At 42.1% G+C, this 18,157-nt stretch overlaps 1 protein-coding gene across 4 annotated transcripts in view; it reads left to right on the top strand.

Annotated features, from left to right (window-relative positions):
• The first annotated feature begins 471 nt into the window (after positions 1 to 471).
• The window catches only part of NR1H4 (nuclear receptor subfamily 1 group H member 4), a 70,050-nt gene continuing 52,364 nt past the window's right edge, over positions 472 to 18,157 (top strand). For 2 of the 4 annotated variants that reach the window (XM_079776002.1, XM_079776000.1), the window contains exons 1-3: positions 472 to 602; positions 12,986 to 13,123; positions 13,796 to 13,930. In XM_079776002.1, the coding sequence (XP_079632128.1) occupies positions 13,864 to 13,930 (67 nt within the window). In that variant the 5' untranslated portion in view covers positions 472 to 602; positions 12,986 to 13,123; positions 13,796 to 13,863. The remainder of the gene's footprint in view (positions 603 to 12,985; positions 13,124 to 13,795; positions 13,931 to 18,157) is intronic. The other 2 variants (XM_079776003.1, XM_079776001.1) reach the window with 1 other exon arrangement.

Here is an 18,157-nt window from a genome sequence, read left to right as displayed (position 1 = left end):
ATGGAAGTAAGAAACATTCCAAAGATAGAGTCCACAGGCATCTGTTATTATTTGACATAGGACGCCTGAGAGAGGGAAGGGTCGAGAAGGCTCAGTGTTTCTAACTTCAGTCCCTGGGAGGTGGTGAAACTATTAAATTAGAGAGAGGGAAGGTGACAGCTCGCTTTTAGGTGAAGTGCACGGAAATCTGGGTACTCGGAACCCCAAAAAGCAGCCTTGGGAGACATGTTTTGAAAGACAAGCTTCGGGCTCCTGGGCAGTGTCACCTCCCCTGCTCTGGGGCTCTGGAGTTGGGCCTGGGAATCTCGAGGCTCTCCCTTTCTGTGTTTATATCATTTAGCAGGGAAAGGATTGTTAATGACTAATCTGTGTCCGGAGGCACGGAGCCAAGGAAGAGATGCTGCTGGGCTGGGAGGCCCGTGGTCACCCACAGCTTTTGCTAGAACTCCCTCCTCCTCTTCACTCCGCTGCCTCCTGGATTCACACCAACGCAAACTCGGATCCTGAGCATTGGTAGAAAAAGTGCTGGGATTTGGAGAGGAAGACTGGACTCGGAATCCTCCCAGGGCCTCGAAAGTTCAGCTCCAACCTGAGACAACCGAGTGAGTACCTAATTCCAGCTCAACGCAACCGAGGGGAGGTTGTCATGAAAAGTTTCTCTTTAACATCAGGAAATTTGGTCAACAAAGAAATGCTAGGTTAGTAGATTTTGATATAAAATCCTGAAAATTACCAAGAAAAATTACTCTGAAAAGCAACCAAAAAGAAGCAAAAGTTAATGGACCTAACGTGACCTAACTGAAACATAAGTTGTTGACCTTTTTTGAACAATTATTTAGAAATATCTTCTAAATGTGGTCGCCCAGCAGAATCCCTGGGGACAGTACATTTTGGAAACGTCTCTGTTCTGATTCCATAGATAATGTGACTTGTATAGTGGGCTACATTTTGGTGATTTATCAAATCTTGGTGTGAATATTGCTAATGACTTGGAAAGTAGGCACAGGACAGTGTTGAAGTTACGCTCAATTGAAATAAAAGTTTTTCCTAGAAGAGAGGGTTTAAAGGGCTTTCTCTTTTGACCTTCCTTGTACACACTTCTATTGCTTTTCATTTCTCCTATGAATAGCAGATGGAAATATTTTAAGAAGATGGAAAATGTTAGGAAGAACTTTATTATTATTAAAATTGTCCAGGTCTGAATCTACAGATAAGGCCTCTCCCTGTCTGCTTACTGCCGTAGGGAATTAGCAACGGTGAGGTGAGCCTGGATCATTTCTCCCAGTGGAGTTTTTATTTAGCAGTGAGGGGGCTGGGGGCATGTACGCAACTCACTCTGGATTCGTTCTCTGAGAAACACACCTAGCTTTCAAGAAATCTGATTTTGCCCTAGGGCCACCTCAAGACTACCTTCAAGAGGGATAGAGAAAGATGTTGGGGAATGATTGCTGGGTTTCTAGCTGTCATAGACACCTTCATCTTCGAGTCGCCCCCCACCCTCCAAATTATGGACCTGTGCCATTTGCACCGTGGACTTTTCTGTTTTGCTGAGAATGTTGCAATATGGCTGATGCAACTCCAAGTCAGCTGAGAGAGAGCGGGCGAGGGATGACAATCTCTTGTCCCGAGACCCTTCCTTAGGACTTGCCTCGGCATTTTCCACCACACACCTCTGCCCTCTCCCCCCAGTTGGAGAGGGAAAGTAATGTCATCCTCGTTCTTCCTCTTATTTCCACATCTCCCAAATCTGGCCAGTTGTGATGGCACACCCACTAGCTGTGAGCCCCTGAGATCGTGGGAAGGAAAAGAAATGTGTGCACATGAGTGTGTGGTGCAGCTCACCCTGATTCAGTGTTTACTGACATGTCACAAGCTTTACCGAAACTGCCTGTTTCCTTCTCCCAATAGCACCGCATGGAAGTTTTTCTTACACTCATTTTACAGATGAGGAAACTGAGGCTCAAAGAGGACAAATAACCTGTCCCTGGTCACACAGTTAGGACAAGAGGGATCCGAAGATGAGGGCAGGTCTTTCTGGCCCCAAAGTCTTTTCGTTGCTGCTCTAATATTGTTGGGGATTGGGAATACTTGGAATCTGGGATGATGGCAGAGCAAGTGGACCCGCCTGCAAACAATTCAGCCTGACAGGAGTAAGTGATTAAGCCCCAGTACAACTTTGAATATTAGTAGGGCATTTTCTAATGATTGTACCATGAGCAGGGGAAGTGGAAAGTTTTCAGCACTATTTGCTTTAACCCAGAGGTCGATCCAGGAGAGGTGATTGGAGACTTCAGTTATCAGCATTTTAATGAAAGACTGTAAGAACTTGCCATGGTGTTGTGATTAGGGACGTCTGAGAGGAGCTCAGAACTGCTGTGGGTCACAGAGCCTGTGGGTTATGAATGCTGTGAGAATACAAAAAGCTCATGTTGTCATTACATGGGGAGATAAAGGAAAGAATTAAGATGATGTTTATATATATATATACTAGAGGCCTGGTGCACAAAATTCATGCATGGTGGGGGGGGGGGTGTCCCTCAGTCCAGCCTGCACCCTCTTCAATCTGGGACCCCTCAGGGATTCTAAACTGGCAGTCGGACATCCCTCTCACAATCCAGGACTACTGGCTCCTAACTACTTGCCTGCCTGCCTGCCTGCCTGATTGCCCCTAATCGCTTCTGCATGCCAGCCTGATCACCCCCTAACCACTCTCCTGCCGGCCTGATTGACATCTAACTGCTCCCCTGCCGACCCGATCACCCCCAACTGCCCTCCCCTGCCGGCCCAATGGCCCCAACTGCCCTCCCCTGTCAGCCATCTTGTGACAATGTGGGGGTGGCCATCTTTTGGCAACGTGGGGGTGGCCATCTTGTGATGATGTGGGGGCGGCCATCTTGTGATGACGCAAGGGTGCGAGGGCCACCTAGGCTTTTATTAGTAAATATATATATATGTGTGTGTGTGTGTGTGTGTGTGTGTGTGTGTGTGTGTATGTGTGTATATATATATATATATATATATATATATATATATATATATATATATATATATTTCAGAGAGGAAGGGAGAAGGAGAGAGAGAGAGAGAGAAACATCAATGATGAGAGAATTATTGATCGGCCTCCTGCTGCTCCACACTGGGGATGGAGCCCACAATCCAGGAGTATGCCCTGACCAGGAATCCAACCGTGACTTCCTGGTTTATAGGTCTGTGCTCAACCATTGAGCCGCATTGGCTCAGCAAATATGTTCTTTTCTTGGTAGGAGTGTTTTCTCTTCATTTTGCTCAGTCTCATTTTCCTCTTAAATCCCAGCAGCATAGATCACGAAGGGATTTATGCTCTTCCTCTTCCCTTCTCTCCCCGCTCCATCTTCTCTCTGTATCTCCTAACCTCTTTGCCCTCCACAGTGAGGTATTTTCTCATCCGTTTGCCCCTTCCCAGTTTTGGCAACAAAGGAATGTCTGCTATTCTTTCTCTCCTCTTTGTAAATTTGTGTCAGTACAACGCTAATGTAATGCAACCTGATTGTGAAGGAAAATATTTCCCAGGAAATAAACTATTGCCCAAGAAAAAACACTTGCCCAAGACAAGAGAGTCTGGTCAGCACAGTCTTAGGTCTAAGAATTAGAATAGACTTCTGGTGACTAAAAATAGTATGTGGGAATAAAAAATACATTTTTATTAATCTTCATTTTTTTAAAGATAAAAATTCTAATAGAACTTTGAGATTTGGGTTCCCATTTTCTTAAAATTTAATTTTATTGTTTAAAGTATTACAAATAGTATACATATATCTCCTTTTTTCCCCCCATTGACCTTCCCTCAGCCTCCCCTACCCCTTGTCACATGCCCTCATCCCACCCCCCCAGTGTCTTGTGTCCATTGGTTGTGCTTATATGCATGCATACAAGTCCTTCGTTTGTTCTCTTTCCCCTGGGTTCCCATTTTTAAATAGACTTAGAAGGCCTTTTCCTGGTCCCGGTGATCCTGAGATAACTTATTTATACCTTAATTAATGTCACTAGTTCAAAGCAAAGGGGAAATAGCAGAGCTTTGCAATTTCAAGTCCTGGAGGACTGTGTAACAGGGTTCTCTGGAAGACACTGGTCCATGGAGAAGATGGTCTTGCTGAGGGATATTGCTGAGCAGAGAAAAGCCCTCTGGTCTGGGGCTCAGATCTTCCCTGACCAAGAAGGGAACTGTTTCCACTCCATAGAGAGCTACGAAAGTTCTCAGTGTGGATGCCAAGTCTGCACCAGCCTGTCACTTAAGGAGCAAACGCTGGTTGTGGCCAGTGTTAAGAGGGAAGGACAGAGTAATGCCATGCCAAAAAGGGGTGGTGTGGAGATCCTTATTCTCTTGCAGCCCAGATTCTGAATCTGAGGCCATGACTGGGTTTCAAGGGGCCAGGAACCCTTTGATACTGTATTAAAAAATACATGCATTTTACAGAGGATTTTGAGGGCAGTGAAACTATTCTGTATGATACTATAATGGAAAACTCATAGAATATACATCACCAAGATTGAATGAACCTTGATGTAAACTATAAACTTTGGGTGATATGATGTGTCAGCGCAGATTCACCAGGTGTAACAAATGCACAAATCCAGTGGATGTGGATGGTGGGAGAGGTTGTGCATTTTTGGGCACAAGGGTTATAAAAAACAACCTTCTCTCCCAGAGAATTTAAATGTGCCTGCTTATGACACCCAATGGTATAAATGGCCAAATGGAGAATAGGGAATGATATCCTCAATGAATTAATCTCATATAAAAAACACACAACCTTATAACTTAGTCTAAAATCTCTCTTTACTTTCCCCAAAGCTACTCTCCTCTACTTTCCTCTTTCAATGTTAACACATATAAAACCACCTCAGTTTTTTTTCAACTGCAGCCTAATATTTGGTACTATTGATTGAGCACAGTGCATTTAGCCATTTCACTGTTGATGGTCATTCAGGTGGTTTCCACCTTTTCACCATAAGAGACAATGCTGCAATGAACATCTTGTGCACATGTGCAAAGGTTCCCAGGGAAGATACCTAAGAATTAGAATTGCATTTTATTTTAATATACAGTGGTAAAAACCTTGCAAAAGATTAAAAATGATGCCCCTACTGGCAATATATGAAAATGTGTATTTCTATATGTTCACTCCAACTTTTAAAATTATCACAATTAAGAAGGTTTGATCATCTGATAGGTGGAAATGGCAGCCAGTTACACACATTTGCATTTTTCTAATTATTAATCAGTTCCAGACGTTTGCATGCTTATTGGCCACTTGTATGTCCCTTTTGGTAAATTTCCTCTTTACAGCCTTTGCCAATTTCTGCCCTGGATTGTTTATCCTTTCTGTTTTTATTTATATGAGTTATTTATGTATTGTTTGTACTAATTTTTGCTGTTATTTATGTTGTAAACATTTCCTTCCAGTTTGTTTCATATATTTAGCTTTGTTTATGGTGTCTTGATTTCTGTCCTCTTGATTTTAATGTAGTCAAATTATTCTTTTTAATTTATGTTTTGTTTAGTAATATCACTAGTTCAAAAAAAAGGAGAGATTCCTAAGTTCATAAAGACCATATATGTATTTCCCTATATTTCTTTCAATAATTTCATCATCTTAATGTCTTTCATTCTCTTATTTTCAAGAATAACGCAAGATAGAAATCTCTATTCCATCCCACCCACCAAAGGAATAGCCAATTTTCCTGGCACTATTTCTTGAATAGGCCATCTTTCCCTCCTCTGGCTTGAGCTGAATTCACTATTTCAGCATTGAGAATGATTTATGGTTGCTCAGGACACAGTATGCTATTTTCCCTTCCTATGTCTCCCCACTACATGACTTTGCCTAGCTTAATGCCTGCTCATTCAAGATGAAATTCAAGAATCAGCCTTCCACCCTCAGGAAGACTTTCTTCATTCTCCTAGTCACATCTCTGCTTAAAACCCACCAATGACTTTCATTTAGAATAAATTCAAACTTTTTACCCTGGTCGGCAGGTTATATGAGAGCCACCTACTCTTAGACCTGATCTCTTACACTCCCCCTTCCTCACTAATTTCCAGCCTCACTGGACTTTTGCTGCTCTCCTGCACTCCAAGCCCTGTCCCTTAACACTTGCTGACACTCTGCCTGAACTTATTTTCTTTGATGTGGCTTACTCCTTCTTATCCTCCACATCTCAGTTCAAAAGTCTGCTCTTTAGAGATCTCTTCCCAGCTCTCCCTCTCCAACCACACCACTCTATCCCTTATCATCTTTGTTTTCTTACTAGAGGCCTGATGCATGAATTCATGCACAGGTGGGGTTCTTCAGCCTGGCTAGAGATTGGGACGATTGGGGCTGTCTTGCCCAGTCCCAATGGGGGCAGTGGGAGGTTGGTCAGAGGGGGGAGGGGCCACGGGAGGTTAGCTGTGGGAGCACACTGACCACCAGGGGGCAGCTCCTGCATTGAATATCTGCCCGTGGTGGTCAGTGTGTGTCATAGCAACTGGTCCACTGGTTTTTCTGGTCATTCGGTCATAATGGTCACTTAGGCTTTTATATATATAGACTAGAGGCCCGGTGCATGAAATTCGTGCACGGTGTGTGTGTGTGTTCCTCAGCCCAGCCTGCACCCTCTCCATCTAGGACACCTTCAGGGATGTCCGACTGCCCGTTTAGGCCCGATCCTGGTAGGATCGGGCCAAAACGGGAAGTCGGACATCCCTCTCACAATCCAGGACTGCTGGCTCCCAACTGCTCGCCTGCCTGCCTTCCTGATTTCCCCTAACCACTTCTGCCTGCCAGCCTGATCACCCCCTAACCACTCCCCTGCCAGCCTGATTGATGCCTAACTGCTCCCCTGCCAGCCTGATTGCCCCTAACTGCCCTCCCCTGCAGGCCTGGCCACCCCTAACTGCTATCCCCTGCAGGCTTGATTGCCCCCAAGTGCCCTCCCTTGCAGGCCTGGTCCCTCCCAACTGCCCTCTCCTGCTGGCCTGATCGCCCACAGCTGCCCTCCATGGTAGACCTGGTCCCTCCCATCTTGTGGTGGCCATCTTGTGTCCACATGGGGGCAGCCATCTTTGACCACATGGGGGCAGCCATCTTGTGTGTTGGAATGATGGTCAATTTGCATATTACTCTTTTATTAGATAGGATAGAGACCTGGTGCACGGGTGGGGCCTGGCTGGTTTGCCCTGAAGGGTGTCCCGGATCAGGGTGGGGGGTTACCTTGGGGTGTGGGGTGGCCTGGGCGAGGGGCCTGTGGTGGTTTGCAGGCCAGCCACACACCCCAGCGACCCAAGCGGAGGGCCTGGTATTTGGGATTTATTTATCTTCTATAATTGAAACACTGTAGCTTTGAGTGGAGGCCAGGGCAGGCCAGGGCAGGTGGAAAGTTTGGCTTCCTCCATTGCCGCGGAAACCCAAGCCTCCTGCTTGCTTCGTGGCCACAGCCATTTTTATTGGGATTTATTTGTCTTCTATAATTGAAACTTTGTAGCCTTGAGCAGAGGACAACGCAGGCCAGGAAGCTTGGCTTCCTCCATCGCCAGGGGCAACCCAGGACTCCTGCTCTCTCTAGCTCTGTGGCTGCCACCATTTTTTGTTGGGATTTATTTATCTTCTATAATTGAAACCTTGTAGCCTTGAGTGGAGTCCAGGGCCGGCCAGGGTGTGCGGGAAGCTTGGCTTCCTCCATTGCCAGGAAAACCCAAGCCTCCTGCTCGCTCTGTGGCTGCAGGCATCTTGGTTGGGTTGATTTGCATACTTGCTCCTGATTGGCTGGTGGGCATGGCTTGTGGGTGTAGCAGAGGTACAGTCAATTTGCATATTACTCTTTTATTAGATAGGATTATCACCATTGGAAATCTTATATGTTTACTTGCAAATTGTGCATCTCTCCCACTAGAATGTAAGCCCTGTGAAGGCAGGTTTTTTTTTTCCCCTGCCTCATTCACCACTCTGTTTTCAAGACCTCCATCAAAGCCTGATACATAGGAGAATATGAATGAAGGTTCAATGAATGACTGTCCTTGCTGGGCTCCTGAAGGGATTTGTGCTACCTCTTTCAAGCCCCACACTATTCTAATTGGGTTTTCATTGCCTGACTTTTCCACTAAGCTGCTTGAAGAGATCATGATTTTTTCTTTTCCCTTAAGAACATTCTTCTGGCCTTTGGGCTGAATCCAGGGCTTTCCCTGGGCATGAAATGTTGATGGTTAGAAAAAGCTCACTTTGCCCTGCCCTTTAGGAATGGATGACATAGATGTTCAACAGAATGTGTGCTCTGCCATCAACAACTGGTTTCATCCAAGAAAAATGCCACCAAGGATGTTTTCATTAGGTGTGATGAGTTCGTAGGTAACAGCACATGTAACCAATTTTTATCTTTATCTTCTGAGAGCTGAGATTCTTCTAAGTTAGAGTCAAAGCTATTTAATTGGAACAGGGTATTTCCGAGGTCTCTATTTGCAAATGGTTTCTGATAAATCAGAGGAGCTCCATACACCATGAACTTCCTGTGACACGCAGTGTCTAAACAAGTCAAAATTGATAACCAGAAAGTGGGAGTCTAAGCTACCAGTCACTCACTGTCTTATCACATTCAAAACAAACAGCACATACCATTTCTGAAATTACTGCTGGGTCCTTAAATGAAGGCTTAGGCTACAGATCATACAAATAAACATAAAGTAAAATAAACATTTTGTCCCTGTTTCCACCAATACTTAAGGCTTAACCTTGGTATCTCCAGACTTTTTCCTTTCCTTTCTCTGTTCTGTGCACTGGACTCAAGTCCCTCCCTTCCCATCTCTGCAGATACCGCTATGGTAAGCACCGATCATTTCACGTTAGCAACAGATTTCCTGAATTTTCCTCCTTCCTTTACTGCTTACCTTCCCTGTCCCACTTTTTCATTAGTGTCATCTTCTTGAAAATAGATTTCATTATGTCATTAAAAATTTCCAGTAGTCCCTCATTGAACACAGGTAGGGTCCCCAAATATCTTATGGGAAGAAATTACTTTCTCTTCAAAGTCTTAAAAATATGTTTGTGTACGTGTATGTGTAAGTATGTGTAAGAATGAATCCCTGTATCGACTTACATATCTTTACAGATGAGGAAGCTTTTCACATACAGCATGGGGCAAAGTAGATTTACAGTTGTAAGTAAATGAAAAATGATGAACACTTCATAGAAAAAATGGCAAAGAGTATAAACAGAAAATTGAAAGTAATGGCCACATATAGGCAATAAAGATGTAAAAATTTTCCAATTTCACTAATAATCAAAGAAATGCAATTAATACAGTGAGATAGGACTTTTCACCTAGAAAATTAGACAAGATTGTTGAAAATGAGGGTATTTGTTACATTTATTCATAGTTTACCTATAATATTACTAGATTAAAAAAATCTTCTGTGATTTGTTTAAGGCAGAGATTAACAAAATTTTCTTGTAAAAGGCTAGTGAGTAAATGTTTTTGGCCCTGTGGGCCATAGAGTGTTTGTTGCAACTACTCAACTCTGCCATTGTAGGGAGAAAGAAACCTAGATAATCCATAAACAAATGGATGTTGCTGTATACCAATAAAACTTTATTTATGAATACTTAAAAATGAATTTCACGTGTCATGAAATATCCTTCTTTTTATTTTTTAAACTGTTTGAAAATGCAAAACCATTGTTAGCTCGAAGGCTGTACAAGAACAGGCCCAGCTTTGGCCTGTGGGCAATAGTTTGCCAAACCCCAGTTTAAGGTACAGTGTTTAAGGGCCCTTTATGCTATGAGTGGGCATAGCAACCGGGAGGATGCACAAGAAACTGACTATAGTAGTTGCATATGGTAAGGAAAATGAGTGACAGAGCTGGAAAAAAGACTTATTTTTTCTGTGTACTATTTGAATTGCTTACTATGTGCTTGTGTTGCCATTTAAAAAATTCGAGTTTCCTTTTCTTTAAGCCCCTTCTGGAATCATAAACCCAACAAACCTGATTTGGGCAGACTCTGCCAACTGTCTGGATTCTGGAGGGCACTGTTGTTAGCTCTTTCAGGGGCACCTACATAGTGGGTCTCCAGTTGGGGAAATAACTCAAATGACACAGAATTAGTAGAATTGGACTTTCATTTGGGTAAGAGTGGTAAATTCTGTCCATTGTGCAATAAGAGAAAGAAATCCTTATCTTATACCATTTATGCAGGATGAGCATACCAAATGTCAGGGAATTTGGTGAAACTAAGCAAGAAAAACAATTAATACAAACCATTTAATTGAGCCTACATTTCTTGAGGTCCTACTGTATGCCAGGCACTTGAATGGAAGGTGCCAAGTTGATATGAATGCATGGAGGGAAATACAAGATTTTGGTGCAAAATGAAGATGATGGTATCTGGGAACTATCAGAGAGCTGTGATGTGCTACAAAAGTATGGGGAGCTTGCCAAAACCGGTTTGGCTCAGTGGATAGAGCGTCAGCCTGCGTACTGAAAGGTCCCAGTTTCGATTCTGGTCAAGGGCATGTACCTTGGTTGCAGGCATGTCCCCAGTGGGGGGTGTGCAGGAGGCAGCTGATCGATGTTTCTCTCTCATCGATGTTTCTAGCTCTCTATCCCTCTCTCCCTTCCTCTCTGTAAAAAAATCAATAATATATATATATAAAGTATGGGGAGCTTGATGAACATGACTGAAGGCTCCAAAGGCAAATATGAGAAAAAGTTAGTATGGAGGGAAGCCTGATGTCAGAGTCAGAGAGCTGAAATCTCCTGTGTTTTAAAGACCAGAGCAACTGGGTCTTAAATTACAGAGTATAAGTTTGGATTGAATATTAGGGAAAATTCCTGACTCTGTACTTTGTAGGTTCCTGGAAATTTTTATAGAAAACTGGAATTTCCTAAAAATAAGAGAAACTCAATCTAGAACAACAGTTGTATGAATTTTGAGGGACTTTTCAATCCATTTATTATATAATATGCAGATATATATTTATACATAATTCATGTATATAATATATACACATTGAATGTGTACATAACAATTTATATATACATATTAAAACTGGAATTTCCCAAGTCCTCAAATAGCTTGTGAATGTGAATGAGGTCCCATTAATAGCAACAACTCAACTTTTACTGGCTTATTCCTCAGGACCTTTGGCTCCCCACCAGAGTCCTCCTCTCCCCAAGTATTTCAGGGAGGCCTTGGGGTCTCTTCAGTTTGTTCATAATCAAGTCTGCTCTGACCACATCTTCTACTACTTTTTGTGTCCATTGGAGAGACCAGTACCCAACCAGTGATCACAGCAACTCTGCTGGACATTCTCCATGGGTTAAGGTGATACCTCAGCTGCTGCTGCTCTTTCACAATTGCCCCAGAATGACCCTGAGTCCTGTTGGGGTCAAAGTTCCACTGTGATATGTGGCAGAGTTGTTTGAGTGTGAGGGTGGAGTTGAAATGAGTTCTCTCCTACTTATTGTGTTCTGTTAGAAAGGTCTACCTTATAGTTCAAGGTTTCCAAGCTTTATTTTTATTTATAATTTTCTCCCTTTTCCCACGAGGGTGGCAGGATGGCCTCTTGAATCTAGTACAGGTTGGTCAAATACTGTGCTACATTGAGAATTACACATTCGCCTAATGACTATGGCTTTGCTTTGGGGCAAGAATCCTGGTTCCTGGCTCCCACTGACTTTAGAATGAGTTTTCTCCCAATAAATCCTTTGGCTTACTGGAAAGTAGACTTTGGTAGGACCATGCCATTGGTTCACCAGATGGACCCAGATATGTCTGCATTCCCACAGTAGATAGTTTGTATTCTTTCACAGGGTGTGTGTGTGTGTGTGTGTGTGTGTGTGTGTGTGTGTGTGTATGTTACTAAATTCTTCAACCTCTCTGGTGTCTTTTCATCAATTCAGATGTGCCCTAGTATTGCCTATCATAATGGAATGTCTGCAGGTAGAGTAGATCTTACAATTGATTAATTAGGCAGTTTAATGTTGTCATTAAAAATATAGGTTCTTCACCATGAATGAACAAACAAAACAGAAACAAATTCATAGATACAGAGAATAGACTGATAGTAGTCAGAGAGAAGGGGTGTTGGGGGACTTGGTAAGAAAGGTGAAGGAATTGAGAAGTACAGATTGGTAGTTTACAAAATAATTATGGGGATGTACTAGTAAAGTACAGCATAGGGAATATAGGCAATAATATTGTAATAACTATGTATGATGCCAGGTGGGTAATAGAAAGATCAGGGGAAATAATTTGTAAAGTATATGATTAAGTATATGTCACTTTGCTGTACAGCTGAAACTAATACAAGATATTGAATGTAAACTATAATTGAAAAAAATAAAAACTACCCTAGGAATCACATCCTCCCTCAGCTGTTTCCCCATCTTGACTCCCTTTCACACCTACCTCTCTATTAGAGCATCCTAATCTTTGCCTTCATCATCAGCCTCGAATACAATATGCAATTATCTGTATATTGGTGTGATTATTTTTTAATCTCTCTATTCATTAAGTTTGATGTCATAGATCATGGATGCTTGTGTTCCCTTCATCATTTTATCTCCAAAGAATCAGCATAGAACTTAGTGCAAAATAAGTCCCCAACAAATGTATTTTGAAAGCATGAATAAATGAATAAACACAGCAAACATTGTCTGGTGGACTTTCTTACCAGCAGCCACATGAATCTGCTACCCACTTCTGCTTGAACGGGACCATTTTGCTGAGTGAGAGAGAAGGAAACAGAGACACGAATAATAGGAAAATTCTAATGAAATAACTATTAGTCTAAAAAATAACCCTAGGTTCTCTTCTGGAGTAGAAAATATAAATAGTTATTATTTGTAAACAAAGTGATTATTTTGTGGAGACAGGATAAAAAGGTTTGAAAATCGCCCTCAGAAAACAGCCTTGGAAAAGAGGTTCTGATAGCACACCTTTTCATTATTTGACCTTTTACATTACTTCTTCAGGGAGGTAGAAGACATATTGGAAGGAAGAAAGGAAGGAAGGAAGGAAAGAAGACCTGGAGATTAAAAGTGAACACTGCTTCACTTGGGTTCTGGGATGAGTTCTGGACCTCTCCCCAGGATGAAACTTCAGACATTTTGGTGAGATTTACCATAACTTTTCGCATATCATAATTTTTTTTATCCCAGATAATCTATGGCCAAGGTAGATCATGAGAGTGAAAATGCAAATTCCTTAAATTTTCTCTAAAAGGCAAAGATGAAGATCTTGGGGGAATCCTTTCTAAATTTTTGATTTGCTGACATAGTGCCTACTCAACCTAAGAAAATTCCAGTAGAAAGGGGTCTTAAAGTACTTTTGTGTTTGTTCAAAGACCTGTTCTACTTTAGAATAAAATTTAAGATAATAAATCATGGATACATCCCATTTTAAATCAAGGCTTTTATATTTGATTGATTGTGTGTGTGTGTGTGTGTGTGTGTGTGTGTGTGTGTGTGTGTGTAAAAGAAAAAAAACACACCAACCAACCAAAATGTCATCATGCTTTGCCCAAATCTCCCAAGTGTTGAAATTTAAATGAAAACATATGGTGTTTTCCCAGGTAAATTGGAGAGTATCTCTACACTTATAAGTCCAAATTAGGTGTAAAAATGATAAATATCGAGAACAAATACATACAGAAAGGCCTTGGCAAAATGTCAAAAGGGAGCCAATTACTGTTTTGTAAATTAGCACGAACTCTCCCTCCCTCTCTCACTTAACCATCTCTTTCCCTCTTCCTCAAACTCTCTATTTATTTATTTGCATTTCAGGGTGTTTTTTTGAAGACCACAATAACAAAGGTGCATTCTCAAGTAGAAAAGTTTGGATTGGATCAAAAATGAATCTCATCCAACACTCCCACTTACCTGCTGCGGATGAATTTTCTCTTTCTGACAATTTATTTGGTAAGTTGTCAAGTTCATTGAAATCTATATAGAACAAGCTACAATTTGGAAATACATGAGAACAAAGCTTAGATGATGAGTGCCAGAGAGAGTCCAGAAAGTATTTTTGTTCTTCTGAGTACTCAGTCAACGTTAGCTACTAATCAAGGTTAGAGGTAGATAGAACCTTGGATTCATTGAAACGAGTGGTCTTCTCTTTTATAGATGAGGACAGCAAGGCCCAGGGAGCTTTGTGACTTGTCCAAGGCCACGAGGCTAGATGATTAACAGAGCTGGGAGTAGAAACGAATTCCTGCTCTAGGGCTGAGTCTGATCTTATTGCAGCATGTACTAAAGTATGAAGTCATGATTGTTGTGGTTTAATATTATACCTATTAAAGGCTGAGCTTACTTAGGTTATAGTTCTGCGGTAGGCTTGCTACCCACCATCCTTCCGGTGTTGGGGGATATATGGCATAGTGCCAGGATTAGTCATTTAAACTGGCTTGAGGACAAATTGTACTAAGTTGTTTCCAGTAGATCTGTAACTAGATGGTACCATAAAATGATATATTGCTCTACTTTATGCATTTATGAAAAAAGTCTCATTATAAAGAATTTTAATTGGGACTGTCAGCAGAGTCAGCAGGGGTAAATTTGGGGTGGGGCAGGGAAGCTTTGTGCCACTCTTAAAATAATTCCTTTTTGTATAGAAGCCCTGCTAAGAGAGCTTGGATGTTCCCAGTTATTAACCCTACATTAATAAATGGACCATGGCAGACGGTAGTGAAAATGCAAATGCTTGAAATTCCACGAAAGTCAGTGTTTGAAGGCATGATCCCCTATTTGCAGACATCCCTGGGAGATGTTAATAGCTTATGCTATTACCTACCAGTCATTACCACCTTCGTGTATAATGGCTTCTCAGGTCCTTTCCAAGGAGAGGTCATTATCTGTCTTACCTATTTACATGCCTACCTGCCCCCATACAGTATAAGAGTATTTAAGAGCAGTGACAATGTTTTATTAATCTTAGTTTGCATTTGATAAATAAGAATTAAGTCATAAGTAAAAGGAGAAAAGAGGTTAAGGAAAATAAGAGATGTTTATCAGTAACTCAGAAAGACCAGTAATTATTTATGAAATACCAGTTCTTGGACATACTTGCTGCATCTTATTTCTTTTATTTGTCTTTTCTTCATCCTGTGGATGCATTCAAGGCCAACAGGCACTACCTCCATGTCCAGCTACTTGACCATTTGCTTCTGGCCTATCCTAAAAATCCTTAAAATAATCAGTGTATAGACATTTTTATAAATTTTGCTCTACCAGTCAGAATGCACAGAATAATTAAGACTATAGCTACATGTCACAGACTAAGGAAAATTCCACTTAAGGTTTTTTTCCACATAAAAACCCCGCTTTCTGCTCTGAATTATGATTGCATGTTAAGCTCCCCAAGCAAGCACATCAGGTTGAAGGTTGACCTCAGCAGCCATGAGGTGGAAAGATGTGAGGAGACAGAAAAACAGAGGTGAAGGGGCGGTCAAGTAAGAAGCATCTGAAAGTGCTTGCTGAGGAAGCACTGTGCCTCTTGCTGTCAGTGCTGTTCTTTCTCCTTTGCTGGACCACATTCCCGTCCACTTTCCTAACACTTCATTCAAGGTTCCTGAGACTAAATAGCACAAGATGCATAAGCTGCAATGCATAGCTGTTATTCCCGGCTAGATAGAGCAGCTTCTTCAAATCTTCATCTTGTCCCCTCCCCTGGTAAACTAATCTGAACCATGTATGACCATTGCGACTCCTTTTTCTTTTCCCTATTAAGATCTTGAGCCAGGTCTAAGCATTTTTTATCACATCTTTCCTCCAGGGCCTCGGTCTCACTCCACTCTATATATCTGAGCTAAGGTATGCCAAAGTAAGGGGTGAAGACTTGGATTTTGATTCCTCTATTTCTTCTGCTTACTTCTTTTGTGTCCTGATGGCACTGATACATTCTGTGTTCCCACCCTGAGCTTAGGATACAGAGCACCAGGGAAAAGATTGTGGCCCCTGGATGAGTAACCCACAGTGCCTCACTTACCATTCTTGGATCTTGAGATAGACCAGCGATTCAGAAGTGTTAACTCATGGGCTCCACTAGCCAGAGAGCTAAACTCTTTTCCAATGGTCTGTGTACTCAAAAACAGCAGTCATGTTGTTATAATCAGGGCAAGTGAAGTTTATGGTACAACACATGGATTTCTCCCATCTGAACTTTGAGCACTGACTATATACCGGGCACTGTAATCACGCAGGAAACAAGACAGGCAAGCTCCTAGTGGAGAGAAGACTCACAGGAAACATGCAAATAAATAAACAAGATTATATTAGGCAATGGTAAGAGCTATGAAAATAACAAACCAGGGTGATGTCATAGTAACTCGAAGAATGGGGCTGCTCTAAATGGTGTGGTCAGAGAAGGGTTCTGGGAGTTAACAAGCTGAGACCAAAAGACAAGCCAAAGAGGACGTTCTAGGTGGAGGAAATAGCAAATGCAAAGGCCCAATGTCTTGAATGGACTTGGAAGGGTGTTATCTTCTCACTTTCATTTAGGGCAGTCGAAAGAGTCTAGAGAACTGACTCTGGACCCTGCATTTCCATTAACCCGCACTTGTAAGAGGAGATGATTAGACTTGGAATTCTAAGACCCTTGTCTATAAATCGTTACCCTGAGCAGCAGAACACAAAGCTAGGATTCATGTGCAGGCAGTTGAGGTGAGAGGTGTTCCCAGGGAGCAGAAGCAAAGGACTGGGGCTACAAGACACGGAAGGAGGGAAAACCACCATGAGGTGAGTTGTGAAGATCACTGCTGTGGGCAAGGGGAGCTTGATTCCACTGGGAGTAGCATAGAGAATTGTCCACTGAGGGACCGGGGACTGGGGCACTTATTCACTGACCTCTGGCTCCAGTTGGTTGAGCGTGGCCCCTGGAGGCATTAACTCACCAGCATGTCTGGGCTGTGCTTTTGCCACTGGAACAAGGCCAGGTAGTCTCTGGAGGTATTAAATAAGTTTGGGATAGAACGCAAAAGGATGTGTGGCATGTTCTTGAAATGGCAGGCTGTCAACATCAGGCGAATCTATCAACATGATCATCTGCTGCAGCTCCGGGTGAAATGAAAGGTAGGCCAAAGCATGTGACACCAGGTGTGTCTGTCACAAAGTATAATGGGATTCCTCCCCTCAGCCCCCAATCCATTGGAACATTTAAAGGAAGGCTAAGATTGGGGGGGGGGGGTACAGATTTGCTCCGCAGTTCTGCTTCCTTAGGCTGGTTCTTATGGAAAAGAAGGAAAGACTCTTGGATAGAGTGGAATTATGAAACTGGGGCTAGAATCACCTCGTGAGGTCCTTGAACTTACCCTGCTGCCACACATCCCTGACAAATCTAGCTCATCGGTAACTCAGTCCACAGGAGCCTCAGAATGAAAGGACATGGTGACCGAACAGAGCTATGTCTCCTTTCCTTCGGGAGCTCTTGCAACCCAGGAAACTTGGTCAAAGGTTAATTCAGTGGATTAAGAAAGACTTCTCCGCTGAATGAAGAAGGCAGGGTCTTTATGTAATTAGTGCATAATAAAAGGTAATAATGACAAAGTCCATGGCTTCCTACGGTTTGACATAGTGAGTAGGGCAGGAGGTAGCACGTTAATTAAAATCTATGTATTCTTTTAGCAAATTGGTTCTTATGGAAAAGAAAGAAAGAAGCTTGGATAGAATGTAATTATGAGGAAAATTATTAGCAAATTGTGGTTTAAGAACTTGAAAAAGCACAGATCTTCAGACTAAAGAGAAAAGCCTTCTAATAATAGCAAGGAAGAAGCAAGAGAAGGTGCAGTCTCTCACTCAGTGCTCCCAGTGCAATGAGTACGGTTCGCTTAGCTCAGTGAAACTGGGAGAAGTTCACAGAAGGTGAGTGGAAATAAGAAATGAAATGGAAAGGAATAAAGTCTCAGAGGCAACTGAGGCTTTCTGAAATTCAGTGTTCTCCCCGATAAAACGAGGATAATTAATGACATTCACTCCACAGCTTTTTGGGAGAACTGAATGGCTGTGTGGGAAAGTGTTCTGTAAACTTCAGGGCATCATAAAACAGCATAATTAGTCCAGGGCTTGCTATGTAGTTGTTATTATTTAAATTGTTGAAATGATAAACACCACTCTACTAATTAAAGGGAGGAAGTTCTCTTTATCTTAACGTTG

Source organism: Cnephaeus nilssonii (genome assembly GCF_951640355.1).
Source record: "Cnephaeus nilssonii genome assembly, chromosome: 6".
Classification (NCBI taxonomy): Eukaryota; Metazoa; Chordata; class Mammalia; order Chiroptera; family Vespertilionidae; genus Cnephaeus; species Cnephaeus nilssonii.
Note: the sequence above shows the minus strand (reverse complement) of the source record. Positions and strands in the feature narration are given on the sequence as shown.